The sequence below is a fragment of the Stigmatopora argus genome, chromosome 11 (genome assembly GCF_051989625.1).
Source record: "Stigmatopora argus isolate UIUO_Sarg chromosome 11, RoL_Sarg_1.0, whole genome shotgun sequence".
Classification (NCBI taxonomy): domain Eukaryota; kingdom Metazoa; phylum Chordata; class Actinopteri; order Syngnathiformes; family Syngnathidae; genus Stigmatopora; species Stigmatopora argus.
In genome coordinates, this window is record NC_135397.1 from 2,968,166 (window position 1) to 2,988,193 (window position 20,028).

Consider the following 20,028-nt stretch of genomic DNA (forward strand, 5'->3'; position numbering starts at 1 on the left):
TATATATATATGTGTATATGTATATATATATATATATATATATATATATATATATATATATATATATATATATATATGTCTGAGCTTTGTCAGTGGCCTGTATGTGTATATATGTGTATATATATGTATATATGTATATATATGTATATATATACATATATATGTATATATATGTCTGAGCTTTGTCAGTGGCCTGTATATGTGTATATATATGTATATATATGTATATATATACATATATATATATATATATATATATATATATATATATATATATATATATATATATATATATATATATATATATATATATATATATATGTATATATATATGTCTGAGCTTTGTCAGTGGCCTGTAAAAAAAAAGATAGATAGTGATAGGTTAACTCCTTGAAAAGTAAGTCTTGGAGCAAAATATCTTGAACACCCCTGCAGTAAGTCACGTGTGATACCTTTCCACAATTGTGGTATGTTGGAGGTGCAATCAGTGGATTGCAATCAGGTGCTTGTCATTACAGCACAACCCCCGTCGGCTGAACTCCGTGTCTGCAGAACAAAAAGCCGTGCACCCCCGTTACCGCTGTGCCCAACCCGGGAACGAAAAGACACTTTGCTTTGGTAGTTGAGGAAATAGAGGATGGCAAGCAGGTGACAACAAAAGGGAATTTTTGCCAATTAAAATAATAGTCTGGTTGTTTCAAAAGGTTGGACAAGGAAACAAAGATCATGTTACAAGAATATTTTTTTGTCATTTCCTAAATATGTGATGGAACAATGACTAAGTAAAAAGATGACGTCAGATCGAAAATAAAAAAAACATTTTAATAAGAACATGGGTAACAATAACAACAATGACATTTTACCAGGAAATAAAAGTCTTTGCCTTGTCACAAAGGAGGAAATAAGGAGTTTAATTCTTGCAGAGGATTATAATATTTAAATGAGAAATATTTTGTTATTATTATTATTGAAAATTGGCTGGCAACCTAGCTCCAGCAATATATTTTTAAAGCAAACAAGTCAATCACAAATAATTGCAATTTTATTGAAGTAAAAATATTCAATTTCTAGGTGAAAGAAGAACGCGAGAATATTTTTTTTTCCACATTTACTTTATTGAAGAAAAATCCAACATGATTGACATATTTGAAAAAAAAACATCCCTTCCCTAGAAAACTACTCCACATACACAAAAAGAAAATAGCAAATGCCCCATTCATTAGCTTATTTTTTTTTAAATAAATATAGATAACTATAAGATATATGTGGCCTCACAGACAATACAATTTCTTCATTGAAGCACTCAAAAAAATAAATAATCCGTCATCGTATTATACAGCTTCAGATTTATTATTGTTATTATTTTGATTCAACTCATGAATTATCAGAAAAAAATGTGTATTATATTGTTCCAGGTTAGCAGGGCAGGAAGTGGTTAAAATGCATTTATTTCTTCACCATTAAATTATTAAATTAGCCACTAAATTTGATTCTAATTATGACAAGAAAGTGAGCAGCTCATTATTGCGCAAAACCTTGGAATTGTTTGTGAACAGTGAATGCCATGAATGTTTGAATTTGAACCATTATTGCACAAAAAGTCGTAGTACACCTGGAAAAAAAAATAGGATTTTTTCCATCTTGATACTCAATTTGGACATATTTTTTTCAGTGAACTTCGAGTCGTTCAGTGCCATTTTGAATAAAATGTAGCAAAAACGGTTATTTTCAGCCTTGAACAACAAACTAAATTGATGCAAAAAAAGTCCTTTGCCACACTGGAAAGAAGATTAAAGTCCTCAACTTATAAGTTATTTATGTATCTTTTAGTCGAATTATATTGCGGAAAATACCGTACTTCACCTTGACTTCATCAACTAGCACGCGATCAATCTCGTGTCAGCCATGAACAAAGACCACGTCCGATTCCGTGTAATAAAGAACACGGCCCTTAGATCGAACGTATCCCCCCATTGACAAAATGGGACTTCTACATGAATCGATACTCTCACGTTCGCAATGCGAAGTAGTATCGAGCTTGAGTACTTCAAGAGAACCTGAGTTGAGCCCGACGATTCAACGGCGAAAAACCGGGTCCTACGAGCCGCGGTAGGTCTTGATGATGTCTTTGATGGGCTTCCTGCAGATGGGACAGGTGGACTTCTCCTCCTTGAGCCTGTGGGCGCACGAGTAGCACAGGCACAGATGTCCGCAGTTGTACAATGCCGTGTCGGCCACGTCGTCGCAGCAAATGGCGCAATCGTTGCTATCGTCGCTGGCCGGCGGTGAGGTGGGAGAGCTGGGCCCGGACGCGCTCATCTCTGGGCCTGAACCACAAAAGCAAACGGCCATCTTAACGCGCCCAACAACTAACTCACTTGGGGAGCGATTTTTCTAAGAATCTTAATATGAAAAGACGCTTTGTAAGCCGTTGGACGAACCTGTGCGAGAAGACGATCTGAGACGCGGTTGTCTTTGGCTAGACAGGATGACGCTGGGCGTGACTTGAGTAGACATGGGAGGATCTATTACCGAGGGCATTGCTGGTTCTGATGATGCAAACACACATTTGGTTGACAAAAAAGCAGAAAGCAGTCAAAATGATAGGTAACGCGGATATTAATGAACCATTTGTGAACCAGGAACTGGTCTCCAACAAAAGTTCTATTGGCGTGTTATGTTTACTTTACTCATTTTGTTTGTGTTGTTATTAGTTTAACACCACATGGGAGTTTTTATCAAGTTGGCATCCATTTTGTAGCAAATAACGTCTTGTGTTTGACATATTCTCATGAGGTGTGCTTGAAAGTAGATGAGACGTAAGAGAGGGTTGTTTTTACAGACCTCTGGGGGATGTCTGGCTGGAGTTGAGTAGTCTGTCCTGGGCCACATTAGTCTCTGCAGGTGGATTTGTGAATGAGGGTGATCTCACTAGGCTTTGGACATCGGCGTGCGAAGACATACCTGACAATAGATATTAAATGGAAATTAGAGCATTTTTTTGCGTTCTTTGGCAACGAGATGTATCAAATGATGCGCATCCTGGGAGAAAGATTATTTGAAAAGTTGATAAACACAATTTTTAGGCATTTTTTTCTAGCAAATAACGTCTTGTATTAGACATATTCTCATGAGGTGTGCTTGAAAGTAGATGAGACGTAAGAGAGGGTTGTTTTTACAGACCTCTGGGGGACGTCTGGCTGGAGTTGAGTAGTCTGGACCACACATTAGTCTCTGCGGGTGGATTTGTCAATGAGGGTGATCTCAATAGGCTTTGGACATCGGCGTGCGAAGACATACCTGAGAATAGACATTAAATGGAAAATATGGCATTTTTTTGGCGTTCCTTGGCGACGAGATGCATCAAATGATGCACATCCCGGGAGAAAGGTTATTTGAGTTGTTAAAACACAATTTTTAGGATGTGAAATAGTGAAGAAAAACACAGCCAGACTTTCCAGGAAGTTTCCGCCAATAGGACAGGCGGATCGTCGATCAATGCAATGTTTAAAGCCAATGAAATGCAAGCATCCCAGATTGCACGTATGCAACCGTTTAAACAGTGCCTGAAGACAGCTAAATCAGTTTTCCCTGTTCAATTCTGTTTAGCGTTTTAAAAAAAAATTCTACATCTATACATGCGAGACCAGCGTCATTTTCGTTGCAAACTGTTCCAAACGCGGTAAGATTGCAAGAAGTATCGCGTGGGAGCGTCGGCGTCCCATCTGTTCCGTTTCACGAGCTCCACGACGCCCGTCCGTGACATTACCGTGGCTCCCCTCGCCGGCAACGCGTTTCCACGGCAACCGGCGGTCGCCGGGCCCGCGGCTCGAGTGGGAAAACGTCTCACAGGATGTACTCTCACAGCAGAGGCGGGAAGCGAGGAGGGAGGAAGTGGAGAGGAGTGACATCCTGCCAAGGGAACGCTCAGCGGGGGAACGCCGAGCATCTTCAACCGCAGTGCAATTACATTTAATAATGCAGATGGTGGCCATTGGTAGGGAGCAATTATGAGGGATCCCGTTCTCGATAAATAACGCTGGAGGCGGCGGGGGGGGCCTAGCTTGATGAAAAATCATCTTCTCATCGCAGATGAGTGACTACAACTAGAAAAAAAATCGTGTGCGGTCGATTGGTTGCCCCGACCGCGACAACGGGCGACCAAAAGACCGGCGACCAAAAGACCGACGACCAAAAGAATGACGCCAAAACAAGGTAAAACAACACGGTCTACGCATCAATAAAAGCCAACAATGGCCATGAGCAGTTTCACTGAGCCGACATGTGAGTGTATAAGAGTTTGTATGTACATGCGTTGTCCCTTTAAGAAGCTACGTCAGTCAGGGTCTTAACAAGTTCTCCAACAAAACACAATAAAAGTACGGGAAATTTGGAACTTTTCTTTAGCCTAATAATTACTAGGGCATTTAGTATGACTAAATAGTAATTCTCAGTTTGTATTTAGGGAATTTGAGCAACAATTTAAATGGTAATTATCAATAACCTTCTGGGCGACCAAAAGACCGGCGACCAAAAGATCGGCGACCAAAAGACCGGCGACCAATCGACCGTGTACAGAAAAAATGATGCTTTTCCCTGCATTTTTCTCAGAATGACAACTAAGTGATCACCCAATAACATACCTGTCAACCTCTGCCGATAACTGCCCTTATAAATGATTATGATTCCCCTTACAAACCCCCAAAAAACCTTACAAACACCGTACGACTCGTACGGTGTTTGTAAGGTTTTTTGGGGGTTTGTAAGGGGAATCATAATCATTTATAAGGGCAGTTATCGGCAGAGGTTGACAGGTATGCAATAAACAAGAATACATCGAATGAACTGATTCCATTTTATGCTTTGAATTTCAAGCCAAATTTGGACCTTGAATCATTTCCAATCTAATTGTTCCCAATTTTAATGTGGACAGGTGTTACAAAAACTTTCAAGGACGTGAACTTACCAAAAATCTTGAGTTGCGTGATGGTTTTGGACGGAGCGAAGAACATCCAAAGCGGCCTGGAGTTGTCCACGCACAACTGCACTCCCTGGCTGACGCCATTAATGCTGGTGCTCATCTCGCCTTCCGCGTTCACCTCAAAACCCAAGATGTCCTCATCCAGCAGCGAGGCGGGGACGTGGCTGACGGCCCAGAAGTCCTTGCGGTTCCGGAGCCACGTCAGGTCGGTGTGCAGATCTCGGCACTTGAGCGTGACCGGGTCGCAGGCCGTCAGGCCGTACGCCAGCGAGGCCGGTTCGCGGGTATGCACCATCAGGAAGGCGGTCTCCGAGCACTCCACAGGGCGACTGGTGAAGACCAGAGTTTTGTCGGGGCCCTCGTGCTTCTGCATGACCGCCGTGTAACGATTCGTCATGTGCAGGTGCTTGCCGTGCGAGGCGTGAAGACGCAACTCGTTGTCTTGGTACTCGCCGAGCTCCGAACACAGCCGCAGGTTCTGGGTGTTCTGAGGCATGTGGTCAAAGTGCTGGGAATCGTCGTCGTCTTCGTCCTGTCCCTCTTCGTACAGCTCCGCCAGGGAAACGTTTTGTCTTCGTTTATTTCTTCCGCTTCGGGAGGAGGAGATGGCGGCGAAAGAATGCGACTTTGAGAGGTCTGGCGGTAGGGTCTCGCTGTCTGTGGGGGAAACAGAAGAATCCATTAAAGAAATTCAAATATAAAATTGATTGATTGATTGAGTTGGTGACCCTTGACCTAAATCTCGTTTTCTGTTTGTGATAATCCTCGCGACGAACCCCGTCTTATGAAAACAAAAAAGTGAAAGCTGGATGATTGGACATGCTTAAGTAACAAAAATAAAAGGAACAATTCATATCTCCTTGACAAAGAGTGACAGTGATAAATGAACCGATTGCTCTAAAATGAGATTATTTGACTTTGACAACGGGATAAGTTTGTTACCATTTACAACATTTGACAGAAAAACATTCCCACTATTAAAAGAGTCTTTTCTTCAGGAATGAACTCATTGGCTGCCATTGACGACACAAAATGTCCAATCCGTTTGGACTGGAAGGTCTGACATGGATCGTCAGCCATCCCATTTCAAATGAGCTAATTGGCTGTACTTGACGTCCAAATTATTTTGAGTGACAACCTTCACTTCAAGCCCCTCCAACTCAAAATGACATGCCCCTCCCCTGTCAATCACCGTCAAAGGGAGGTATAAACCAAAACAAATTCATTTGTACAGCACAATTCCACACAAAATAATTCAATGTGCTCTGCATCACTGGAAATGAAATGAAAAAAATGATAACAAAATCAAAAATAAAACACATTCATAACAGCAAGCCACAATTAAAATAGGAAAGAGCCAAATCACACATGGCCGATTTGAACACACAGCAGCAGTTAGTAAACAAGAGTTTTTAGGCCTTGACCATGAGTTAAGGTACTGTAATGCCCTTGAATGTGGGATAGCGTTATATATATCCTGGCCGCCACAATACAAAGAATTCAAAACATCCATTTGCATGACGGAGTGCAGTATGAAGCAAAAGTACAGTAAATGTACAAAGAAGCGTATTCATCTCTCCACGGACTGTAGCTGCGGGTCAGGAAAAGAACAAAAAAAGATTCCTGACGGATTTATGTAACGCATATGAGGAAAAAAAAGACCAAGTGAGTGAAGAAGAAGCCTCCCCCCGCCCACTCCGTCTCCAGCGCCGAGTCTTCGCTGTTATATACGTAATGCAAGCTGGTGGGCAATTGTCTCCCCTGCACCTGGTGTATTTTCTAATTCCACATTTAAACAATTGCAAAATATTTTAAAAAAATACCCATTTATTTATGTAGTTGTTGTTGTTTTTAATAAAACTATTCACTGAAAAAAAACATGTTTATTATTGTAAAATATTACCAAATGTAAACAATTGCAAAATATCAAAAATACCCATTTATTTAGTTGTTGTTGTTTTTAATAAAACTATTAACTGAAAAAAACATTTGTTGTTTATTATTGTAAAATATTACCAAATTTAAACAATTGCAAAATATTAAAAATACCCATTTATTTAGTTGTTGTTGCTTTTAATAAAACTATTAACTGAAAAAAAGCATTTGTTGTTTATTATTGTATATTATTAATATGGAGTTTTGTATCCAAGAATTAAAATAGACTAAGAAATTAAAACTAAGAACATACTGTACATACTTTACCCATGTGCTAATAGTGGATGAAAATACTGTTTGAATACATATTGATATGATTAAAAAACAATGCAAAATGGAATACAATAAGAAAATAACATTAATTTACAAATGTAAAAGCATTCAATATTTCCCTAATAGTGGTGTTGTTATGCAAAGCAGTAAAAGCAAGGCCTTGTTTGACTGAATATATTTACTTTCAGCCTTCAGATGTTGTGTAATCCTTCACAAAAGAGTTTCCAGCAGTCTTAATGTTTGCATAACAAATTTGACTTTAGGACTGGTTAAACTTGTTCCTCTTTTTTTTCTTTTTGAATGCTGGCCACAAATTGATTTTTCAGGTCTAATTTTGACCACTTCAAAGTAGCAACTGTGTGAGTGTGTCACTCAAAAAAGAAGGGAACATCTCTACATGCTAAAACTCCCACCAAAAAAACTTATCAAAGTCAACTTCTGAGACAATGAATGGGAATATTTGGCTAGGTATCGTAATAGACTGTTAAAATTGGTCAAAAAGCACTTATACAAGTAAAAAAACATTTACAATCAACCAACTTAGCCAAAATATAGGAAGATAACGAGTGAATTGTAGTCGTTCAGGTATATCCATCAACACCATGAGAATGTTCATCTGTCATACTTTACAAGTACTAAAACCATATTTGAGTGCATCAAAAAAATTTGATAAAAAAATCCATACTGCTCATCCTCACGAGGCTCGCAGAGGGTGCTGAATCCTCCATTTTCAGAACTGCAAGGCCGAGGCGGAAACCACTCGGACACCGCGCCGCCTTTTTAGCAAACTACTCAGCGGAATTGAGATGATTTTGTCATTTGTGGCTGCTCTACCCACCTATGGTGTTCTCTGAGATCGAGGGGTAAGGGGGGTATACTTTCCCCCCTCACCTTTATCAGAGGGGAGCAGCACATCTCCGGCCAGCCGCTGATAAAACTGCTTGAAGTCAATTACTTCCTCCGCCAAGAGTGGCCACACCAAGAAGCGGCATCTTATTATTAGCCGGCTTATCATCTTAACAGCAATGAGATAACTTCTATCCTGGCCATTACGCTTGACATTTTAACTTCTTGTTAAGTAGCACAAAAGCGCCAAGCAGGCAACCACAAGGGAGGAAGTACAAAGCATTTACACGTCAGTTATGAATTCGGTAACATGACGGAGCTGCGTGCGTGGGATAATCGCAAGACATACGCCCTTCGCGCTATGTGACATTCTTAGAAGACTTTTGGTTTTGGTTCAGATGAGCGAAGGAGCGAGCCTAAATGGCATACCTGTCAACCTCTGCCGATAACTGCCCTTATAAATGATTATGATTCCCCTTACAAACCCCCCAAAAACCTTACAAACACCGTACGACTTGTACGGTGTTTGTAAGGTTTTTGGGGGGTTTGTAAGGGGAATCATAATCATTTATAAGGGCAGTTATCGGCAGAGGTTGACAGGTATGAAATGCCTATATGGCAACGTTAATTGTCATTGTTGGTGGCTAATTTATTCCATGACGGAAGTGTTTGGCGGGTGGAAAATAACATTTGATGTTCCAGAAGTGTGTGGCATTTGGGAAAATGCATGGAATGTACCATGTCATCGTGATGAGGAAGAAATGAATGTTGTATTTTTCCAAAGTGAGATTTTCATTCAGGAATATTGTTTATAAGTGCGTTCGAATGGATGTTTGAATGTATCTATGTATTGACTATATATATATTTACGCAGAAATATCCAGATAAATTGCTGATCAATAGATAATAAACAGCAGTTACTAAACAAATAAGATTCTTTACGTCTTATTTCATTGGTTGTGAAAACCAATTCTAAAACAATGAGGTCATTCTGAACACATTCTGTTTTCTGAAGATCAATTTGTAATGACAAATGTATTAAAAGCGCATTGAATAATAGGGTTGGGCGCGTCAAACCACAGCTGTGCCTTTAAAAGCAGCCTGGCTGGGATTGCTTTATTTTAATGCTACATTAATTCACTCATATTTGCTCAGCCTCAGAAGGGTTGCGGGGTGCTGGATTTCGGGAGGTTACAGCCTGAACTGGTTATCGTCCAATTGCAGAAAAACACTCAAATTACCGATTTGGGGTGTGGGGGGATGCCGGTATATCCGGAGAAAACCCACGCAGGCACAGGGAGGAAATACAAAGCACGCAGGGAGGCCGGAACCCAGGTTTGAACCCTTGGGAGTCAAGCCACTTTCGAAGATACCGCAACGAGGCCGACTGCATTCATCTGCGCTGATGCGATGATTTAGGCTAAGTACGCATGCCCCCCGCCCCCCAGGAGGGCCGTTCCAGGGCAACGTCGAGTGCAGATGAGTGATGTCATTGGTGAGGAGAAAGCAGAGCAAGGTGGAGCAGAGGGCTGTTGCCTAAACAGGAAAGGGGGCTTATGAAGGAGAAAAGCCAAGAGGGGGGCAACGTGAATGGAAAAGGATCGCATATTGACAAAAGTCTAAAATGAGTCCACTTCTGTCAAGGGATCGTGCCACATGGCGTGGACGGGGTGAGGTCAGAAGTCAGTAAACACAACAGCCGGTGGTCATGTGAAAGCCATTATCCTCTTCCCTGTAGTACAGCAAAGCCCCTCCGATCCAAAAACGACACGCTCCATTACAATGTCGACGCTCGCTCCCCGCCAGGACCCGTCAAATCCGAGCGGCGGCCTCTCAAGTGCCGTTTATTTGGCTTCCACAAATCCAGGCCAAATTCTGACTTCATTTGAAACAGACCTCGTCCCACAACCCTTTCATGATCACCGAGTATTAACGGTATTTCATTTTTTGATCATCATAGCTATTCATTTTCCTTATGGACCGATACCAAGTGGGTCCTGGACCATTTTGGTCATCGCTAAAAATAATAAGTCCATAAAGACCTCCAGGCGCGCCCTATTAAGGGTTAAGAGATAATGCAGCTAGTCGGAAAGTGAAAGGTTTAGCCGAGTTTGGACTATTGGCCTCTCGCCTTGTGATTTTTACTGAAAAAGGATATCAACGTGAGCCTTAAGTATCCTCTCTCTGGACCAGGTTGCACGCTTCAGTGATTTCCTAAAGTGGAGACCTTGGGAAAGTATTTTTTTATGGTTCTTCTCATCAGGTTCAAACATCCCCTCCCTCGACAAGAATGCTGTTATTTTTCCTCCTCCAAATGAATAATTGCTAAGTCCGAACAATCCAAATGAACCAAAATTCTTGGTATTTTGTCCCATCGGGTCTAATCTCAGCAAAACAGCTTCATGATTACCCCATATTTACCTTTCTGCCTCAGTGATAGCAGTTTGCTTCTGGCTCGAAATCGGCTCGTGATCGATGACTTTGCCAATGTCGCTAAAACGTAGACGTGGTTTTTGGAGACTCGGATCTAGCGGACAAAGACTGAGCAACTTATAAGTGACAATGTCATACCTGTCAACCTCTGCCGATAACTGCCCTTATAAATGATTATTGATTCCCCTTACGAACCCCCCAAAAACCTTACAAACACCGTACGAGTCGTACGGTGTTTGTAAGGTTTTTTGGGGGTTTGTAAGGGGAATCAATAATCATTTATAAGGGCAGTTATCGGCAGAGGTTGACAGGTATGCAATGTTAGCCTAGTAGTAGTTTCCAACTGGGATAGGCGACAGTTTACCCGCAAACCGAATGAGTACAGGCACTTTATGAAATTAATGGATGGAGCTTTCTTCTTAACTGCCAGCCAACAAGGTGACCCGATGGGGTAATCAGTGTGTATCATAGTTCTCTATGATTGCTAAAACCCTTTAATCCTCCAAACAAACCCATGTGACGCTCCACCAAAATAAGCCGGCTGACGGCAGAGAATTGAAATAGAAGCGAAGAATAACAACAATGTCGTCGGCTTGACCTCGTAAACGACGTTTGTGGGGCGTGCAAACTGCCGTAACTCACTCTCATCTTTATTTATGATTCAGCTTGTAGTCCAGATGAAAACAATATATATACAGATTTGCGATTTGGAAAAAGCTACGTGTAAAGGCGCAGCTGAATGATGCCAAGGTACAAATATATTTCGGAAAAAGCAAGCAGGGCTCAGATTGCCTTTTATCGTCTCGATTTGATTTGTCGGCGCTGTAAAAATGGATGGGGGGGAACTGTCAATCATAATGGGAGAACGGACAGTTTTATGGACAGCGTTTATAACATTTTTAACTGTTATATGCGTAAAATGTTCAAAAGTGGTATAAATTGTATTAATTGTCACGGTTGTAGAAATGCGCCGAATATTAATGAGGAAAAATAAAATTACAGATCATTATTCCTCTTATGTTTGACTTAAATAGGGCAAACTAAGTACTCTAAGTCAATTTGGATGAAAACTGCAATTTCTAAAATGACTTGAACTGAAATATGTGATCCTGCATTTTGGACTATAAGAAATAACTGATGTCCCACCTTCACCTTCATCCCCTGAGAGTTAAAAAAAAAAAGAAGGCTGTTTGGATTTTTCTCCACTATCCAAGAGACACAGGGTAATTTTAGCCTCATGGACCACTGGGAGAGAGACCATGATCAAGTGACTCATTTGTTTTGAGCAAACTAACTCCCTTTGGAGTTTCTCGCATCCATCCAAAAAAAAAACTACCGTCCTTAGGTAATTTGGCAGGAATCCATCATGCATGTGCGAACTGATGGACGCATCAATGAAAATAAAAGGTAACTAAAAAGCTACAACTTCACCATACCTGGTTACTAATACTATTAGTAGCATCAGGGCTACTTGTAGCACAGTTTGAGAACCATTTCGCCTGTGCATCTTTAATAAATAAAACCCTAACATTCAAGTTTTAGCAACTTAATCATGATCTTTTGTGCAACATTACGCAACAATTCAACACGACTTCAATCAAAACAAATTCAATTTAAAACAAAAGGGAAACGAGCTCAGAGGACTGATGTGTTTACACCAGTGGAACATTAAAAAGCCAAATATTATTCTGACCCTTCCAAGAATGACTGAGTAGGAACAAGTTTATTCCGTGATCTCAACAAGAGCGCTGAACAACATCAACAAAGAAGTCAATCACCTTTTGAACCGACCCCCTAAAAAAACTGGGCAAAATTGTACATGTTGGCCTTTCAGTCTACCAGAACAATACCCCAACCCAAACCCCATTCAGGCTTGACAACCAGCAAAGCCACAATAGAGTTTAGAGGGTTTTTTTTTAAAGTAGCTGTTTATAGTCTGAAAATGACAGCAATGTTCTCAGTGGACGTTCTTTTCCTTTTACAGAAAACATTCAAGAATTTTTTTATAGTGCTTTCCTACTTAACATCTCTCTAGTCCAGTGTTAAAAAAATGTATTGGTCTCATCCACAGTATTCCACCAATCCCTTTAAATGAAATCACATGCTTTGTTTTGATGACATTTTTCCCTAATACCAACAGCCCAAATTCATGTTACAACTCAAGAAAATCCAAGGTCACGGAAGTCGTGCCGTTCATCCCCACACTCCATAGCGCTCACTCATGCCGCCACGGTCCATTTGTATCCCCCCAAAACAACTGCCGCAGACGTGGGCTGATTGTCAGATAGTGTTATTCTCAGCAGGTGGACACCGACTGCCTGTTCGCACAGCTGGTGCATCATTCGTGCGCTGGGGAAAACTCTCACACCCTGATGCAAGTCTTCTGGTGGATTTTAAAGTGAACATGCTGTGGCACTTAAGTGTTTTTTTTTTTTTCATTATATCTTTCTTTTTTTTCCTCGATAACATTGGATGCCCTTTTACCAGGTTTGCAAAGAATGACATTTTTCAAGCGAATCATTGAGGGCTTCTGTCGCTACGCAGCTGTCTGGATCCAATTTGAATATTCAGTATTTAAATGTCAACATTTTGCCACAATTGTCTGTCAGTGGAGTGGATGTGTCGGTGGGAAGTTCGTCAGTGCGTGCGGTGACTGACATAAAGTCGTCTATCTCACAATTATACAAAAATAAGATATTCATTCTCGACATGCCGCTTCAGCGGGGTTACGTGCCTGCACAGAGGCGTGTTTTAATCAGAAGGATAGCAATTGTTGGGACTTCCTGGTTTCAAATAATCTGTTTTCCGTTTCCATAAAACATTCAGTCATTTGGTAACAAAAGTATTATACTAAACTTCAGCAAATGTAAATGTATACATTTGAATACTGCTCTATTTACACACTCTATGCTTGGGGCTCAGTTAAGTAGCAGGAATTGGTAGCCGACGTACTGCTTTTTTTCAGCACCCTCGCCTCTAATATTAGTGGGCGTGGAGCAAGAGTGCAGGTATTTGATTAATGAGGTACGATGTGACGTACGCCGTGACCGGATTCGAAAGCTACCGTTTCCATTCATTCGGAAATTTGATTGCAATCAAATAAGTCAAATAAATTACACGCATAACACACTTTAACCAAGGCACCACTTTCATTTCAAAGTATTATATTGGAAAATGACTAACGATTTCAAATGCAAGACATCCTAACCTTCAAATTCACTGCTGGTAAACTGGTAGAGATTGTTTTGGTTGAAAACAATCTTATTTAACAGGCCTAAGCAAGAACAGAAGAGATAACATTGATCATTGGGATCAATAGTGTTTATTTGCACTTTACCTTTTGGTAATGGGACAGAAATTTGTTTCCCCCCTTGGTGCACTTCCATTCAATATGTGTAAATATAGCAAAAGTAATCTAGGGGGCACCAAATTGACTTTAAGGTGTTCTTGGTAATCTTCCAAATGACCATTAAGCCACTGTAATAACTTCATCAACTCAAATCGAAAGAACTATGGGTGAGGCAGTACAGAAAATGGCAAAATAGTGCGCAAATAACTGCATACAAGTAGATGCACCGACAGCTTTTATGCTGAGATGAGAAGCAGGGACGTTCTTGGAAGGAGTTATGAAACCGTACTGGAAGACTTGGACGATGTAATAGTTCCAATGGGGATTTTGGTGTATATTTTTTTTGCAAAATTGGACACAGCTGTTCCTACGTAAACGCTTCTTACAAGCAAATTACAAGGAATGAATCAGTGAGAAGATGCAGATCTCACATGACCCGATCGTTTTTTTTCTTCCATCCAGTGACCCCTTAAAAATCCCATCAGGGAGAATTCTGGTGTTTACAATCTACCCAATCTCCCAACCCTCTTTTTCAACAGAGTAATTTAGGTGAGAGTGAGGAGGGTGTGGACAGCTGTTCAATTGTAACTAGCATCGAACCCGGACCAAAGCAAAGTGGTAGTGACGCACACTTACCGAGAAGCTGGACCGCCGTGGTTTTTCCGTAGACGTCAACAATGGCCCAGATAGGCAGAAAGGAATAAACCATTCTGAACAAACTCTTTGGGATGCTTTCGTTGATCCGGTAGAGCACTCGGCCCTTCTTGGTCACCCAAAAGGAGACCACTGTCTCGGGGTAGAGAAGATCCTCTGGCAAAGGTTTGACCCAGAAGTTGCCCCGAGAAGCCAGATCAGGACACGAATACGTGGGCAAGTCTCTGGTGTTCATCTGGCTCGGATCTTGGCTTGTGAAACCAATGCGTAGAGCACCCTGCCAAGTCTGGTGGGTATGGGTGATCTGGTGGTTAAGAAATAGAAAGAAGAATGAGGGTTTCAGATACAGTAAGGCATTTTTTTACATTGCAAGTTTGACGTCGGTTTTCTTTCCAAGTCGTTGCAGGTTAAGATAACAGCACCCTAAGTACAAGTTTGCCCATATTTGGAAGTGCTGGCACATTAGCCAAAGTAGTTGATTTCTTACTATTCATACTCTGACATCTCTTATTCGCTGTGCATTCTGGGGTCACCTCAACACGGTACACGGTCGATTGGTCGCCGGTCTTTTGGTCGCCCGGAAGGTAAGTGATAATTACCATTTAAATCGTTGCTCAAATTCCCTAAATACAAACTGCGAATGCCCTATTAATTATTAGGCTAAAGAAAAGCTCAAAATTTCCCGGACTTTTATTGTTTTTTGTTGGAGAACTTGTTAAGACCCTGACTGACGTACCTTCTTAAAGGGACAACGCATGTACATACAAACTCATACACTCACACGTCGGCTCAGTGAAACTGCTCAGGGCCATTGTTGGCTTTTATTGATGCGTAGACCGTGTTGTTTTACCTTGTTTTGTCGCCGGTCTTTTGGTCGCCTGTCTTTTGGTCGCCCGTTGTGGCGGTCAGGGCGACCAAAAGACCCCGACCAAAAGACCAGCGACCAAAAGACGGCCACCAAAAGACCGGTGACCAATTGACCGCACACGCCTCAACACGGCTTTGGAACGAAACATTTTTATATGCAACTTGATAAAACAAGATACAAAAGTACAGTGCAGAAATGTCAACTGTTCATATCCATCTAGTGCACTGACAAATATTTCTCTAATGAATAGCATTTAGAAGACAGCATTGCTCAAACAAGGTCTGCCCTGCTCTCTCTTTTCGAGATGTAGATGTCCCAATAGGTGAAGTGGAGACTTGTGCTGAGCTGCCTCTTTGGCCAACACAAATACAAAAGTGAGAAAACACGCGAGGAGAAAAGAGAAGTGAGAAGACGTGTAGGCGTGAAGGAGGACTTCATCTAACAGTTGCACTCCAAGATATTGCCACACAGAAGCACGGAACATGAAAGACTGTCTGTAAATGGTTCAGGGTTGCATGGTTACGAGGGTAAAATAGTGCAAGGATTGACTGATAAAAGCTTTATTAATTGGTACATCAATGGGGAAATGAGCAGAGTGTCGATGGGTAAATTAAAAAAATGGCTGGATTAATGGATCAATCTACGATGGGTGTCGTAATGGTTGATCTGATGGAACGATGTGATTGGTGGACTAGATATGATTAATGGATGGATGTGTAAGTGAAAAGTGTTTGGCAGATGGCTGGATATAAATTAATATATGGGAAATAATGAATCGGCTGATAATTGGACTCAGAATGGTAAATTGGTGAATCGATTAAACCACATGTATCAAAGTGGCGGCCCGGGGGCCAAATCTGGCCCGCCGCATCATTTTGTGTGGCCCGGGAAAGTAAATCATGAGTGCTGACTTTCTGTTTTAGGATCAAATTAAAATGAAGAGTATAGATGTATATTATTTTTCCTGATTTTCCCCCTTTTAAATCAATAATTGTCATTTTTTAATCATTTTTTCTGTGTTTTTAGTTCAAAACATGAAATAGAGTTGACGTTAACGCGGCCCGCGAACCAACCCGAGTCTGACACCCTTGGATTAAACAATAAATGGACACGTAACGGATGGCTTGATGATGGGTAGTAATGGATAGCCTGTAAACCCAACTAAATTGGACGTAAGCAAGTAGACATGTTGCTTTGGAAACAAAAGACACGTGATCTCGCTCACCTTCAACCGAACCACCTCATTGACCGCCACTGCTCTGTTGCTGAAGACGATGCCGTTGCAGAAGCTCCCCAATCTTCTGACGCACCTCCGAGACTCGTCGATCCTGATCTGGGAGCCCTTGGTTGTTGGGTGGAAGAGCAGCGGCGGCTCAACCTCGGGGATCCACGTCTGATGAAAGGAAGGCTGGCGTGCTTGTTTGCTGTGATGCGGAACGGACGGTACGATACAGCAAGAACATCGGCAGTGGGGTCTATGGTGGAGGTTCAAGCCGGAAGGCGAGTAGGGAAGCACGCAATCTTCTGCGTGGTTCTGGTCCAGCGAGTAACCAGGAATAGCCGTAATTGGAACGGGTCCATTCAAGAAACCTGCGACACACAATTATTGTTATAGCAACACTTGCGCGACAATACAGGAACAAAACTAGCATCTATTTCAAAATCACTAATGACACAGGGTGAATGGTATTTTATCAGTTTTTCAATTAAACATTATCATTCCATCGGACGACTCATATTTCATGTAAGTATGGACATTTTCTGTGCTCGTGAATTAGAATGCTGCGACAAACCAGACAGTAAAAACATCCCCCAAAAAATGATCATTGCAGACAGCCATTTTTAGCGCTTGGGTTTTCTTTTGTGTCGGTGACATGACGTCTAAGCGAGCTGTCATCGATGTGTCAACTCTGGTATGTCATCAGAAATCTCAAGTCGCCAAACCACATTGAAACAGGAGCTTAAATCAAACATTCTGTCCTGTTTTGACGACCGTACAATTGTCTCTTCTGTTTGCCTGACCTTGAAATGCCAAGAGTTTGCACTCTGGAGATCAATCAATCACCAATCAAGCCAAGACAGCTGGAATCGGTAGAGGCTTGATTGGGTGCCTCTCCAGACACATCCACCACGTTGTTTCTGTTCCAGACGCTGATTAACACATGCAATTTGGAGTGTCGACATTTAATCTCTATTAGACTCGTCGGCCAAGAATCACAATCGACGGTGCATTTCTAGCTCTGTTTGTGAACTTCTCTGCAGAACAAGGCTCAATTGTCTCGGTCAAAGACACAATGAATACTTCCAGCATGCTACATTTTGGATGTCATGCCGTACGTCACGTCTAGTGGAAAACAAAACGCCATTGTCTCAACCCACAACTTAAGAGGGATATTTTCTACTTAACACACTATTAAACACAATGGTAACAAGTGCAAATTCACACTCAGGCAATTAAAGCAGGTTTCAACTTTTAATTACCCGGATAATTTGTCAAAGTCATTTGCGTGGGGTCAAAAGACAAATGGTAATACTGCTCATTTCGATCGGTGCTGTTAGTGCGATACTAAACTGAAATGTGTTCCGTGCTTTAGTTTTACATTCCACTTGTAAAAAAAACGCCACTATCCTCTGCAAAATCGAAAGTAACCAAACTCCTAATATGGAACAATTTATGCCAGAATAATAAATCAAAACTGAGTATTATTTCATTTGTCCTAATGTTGCGAGTAAACCTCCACTCAGATTCTTCAAAATGCACAAAACACTCGACTTGTTTACATCACAACGAAGCAGCTGTGGACTTCAAATGACAAACACGCCGTCTGAGGTCGGTCCTAAAATGAATGATTGGCCCTTGAGCGCGATGAGAAGACCGAGAAGACCCTGACTGACATTATTGATATGCGCCAGGTTTCGGGTTCCAGGCAGACGAGAGCGTGCCAGTGGGTGGCCAAGAATTTCCAACACAACCAATATGGCTACTCACAACCAAGTCGCCCCGGAGGAGCAATTTGGCAGCGATGGAGTCTATCTGTCTGTCTGCTTGGAGCTCAAATTCACAACTCCGCTTCTTCAACACTAACCACTCGACAATTGCTGTCGTTCCTGATTCATTAGAACTCTAAATGTGGGTTAATATCCTTATAGCGTACCCTCAAGAGAATGGATTATCATCATTTCTGAGGTAATAAATGGCCAAACACTTGCTCCATTATGAGTCAAAGATATGGATATAAATCTCTATGGCATGGTGAACACATTACATTGCTCACTGAAGTCTGTGCAACAAGTGGCCAAACATTTTCCCCCCAACACATTCAAACATCATGACTTTTTCTAGGCTACAATTTAAAGATATTATCACCCCAATTGAAATTTGGCTCAAAACTGTTTGTTTCATAACATCTACAAGAATAATTTGAGTCAATCAAGTAACCAAAACTTGATGATGTGGACTTCCTTTTTCTCCGAAACGACATCATGTAAAAAAGATAATTCATTGTTTTTACACTCATCAGGTCCCAATTAGTTTAAATATCAACGAGAAAATAAAAATGCATGTGTTGCAAGAGTCTGGGTTTAGGAGCTTAGAATAAATAATTGCTTGCCATTGACAGTTATACATTTTGACTAGAAGTAATGGACATGATTGTTCACTCTCAATTCAAATGGTTAAAATGTCTATTGTCATTAAAGGAAGCTAAAGATTTAACGGGAAAAAAGCTTTATTTGTGCTTTATATACAAACTCTAAACTGTTATGACACCTCATAAAGCAAAGAAGCAAAAATAAAAACCAAATAAAAACAAAACTCTCTTTGTAGTGGCGTTAGAGTTAAGACAAGTTAGGGCAAGGGAACAAAAAAAACCCAACGAACTCTAGTGCATACGGACATCACTTAAGTGTGTTTATCTTTGAGAGGATATAGAAGAACTTGTAATTCAGGAATGTTATATTTACAAAAGTAATGTTATGGGCTCTTGTTCCAAAGTAGCCTTGGGTGCAATCACGAACTAAACAGCTCTTTAACTAAAATGTCCTATACATATACAACAAAAAATGATGCAGAGGATAAAAAAAATCCATTTTTTTCGAGAGGACTTACTATTATGTCTTGATCCATGGCCCCCCATGGCCGTCGACGGCAGATGCGAGGTGCTTTGACGGGGTGCTTCTCCTTAACGGCGCATCCACCACGACAAACGCGCTCAACGCAACGTGTGTATAACGCGAGCGTCAGACGCGCACCTTGGGAAGCTGCTGCCGCATGTTGCATGTCCACATTGGGGGCGTGCACTTGTTCCAAGCATGCCTCATTTGCATAAAACGTATGAGTGGAGGTGGAGCTTAGCTGGAAGGTCCCTTTCCAAGCATGACTTGTTGCTCAATCACCCCAAATGATGGAAATATTGTCGAGGGCACGCGACTGTGTTCCCACATCCAATAATGAAAGAGATTCAAAATACAGGAGAGGCTTTAACTCTTTCAAGTCATGTAGAACTTTACTTCAATCTTTGAATTTGGATATCTTACATACTTACATATCAGGTGTATTATTAAGTTATGCTATTTTCTCTTTAAACTAGGCAGAGAAAATACAAAACGTAGACAGTAAGGTTCATATAGTTTGCTTTCCTTCCTTTTGCACTAATCGTTGTAAAGATGTTCATTCAATTCTTTATTTTC

The 20,028-nt window shown here is 41.1% G+C and overlaps 1 protein-coding gene across 1 annotated transcript; it reads right to left on the reverse strand.

The window, feature by feature from the left end:
- Window positions 1-1,100: 1,100 nt before the first annotated feature.
- On the reverse strand, window positions 1,101-19,610 carry LOC144085131 (E3 ubiquitin-protein ligase NEURL1-like). Its single transcript, XM_077614172.1, has 8 exons — window positions 19,448-19,610; window positions 16,565-16,929; window positions 14,454-14,775; window positions 4,967-5,638; window positions 3,184-3,300; window positions 2,845-2,964; window positions 2,442-2,549; window positions 1,101-2,327 (listed from the first exon to the last, which is right to left on the reverse strand). Exons 1-8 carry the CDS (start codon window positions 19,473-19,475, stop codon window positions 2,098-2,100), a joined length of 1,962 nt encoding a protein of 653 aa, XP_077470298.1. The 5' UTR covers window positions 19,476-19,610; the 3' UTR covers window positions 1,101-2,097.
- Window positions 19,611-20,028: the final 418 nt, after the last annotated feature.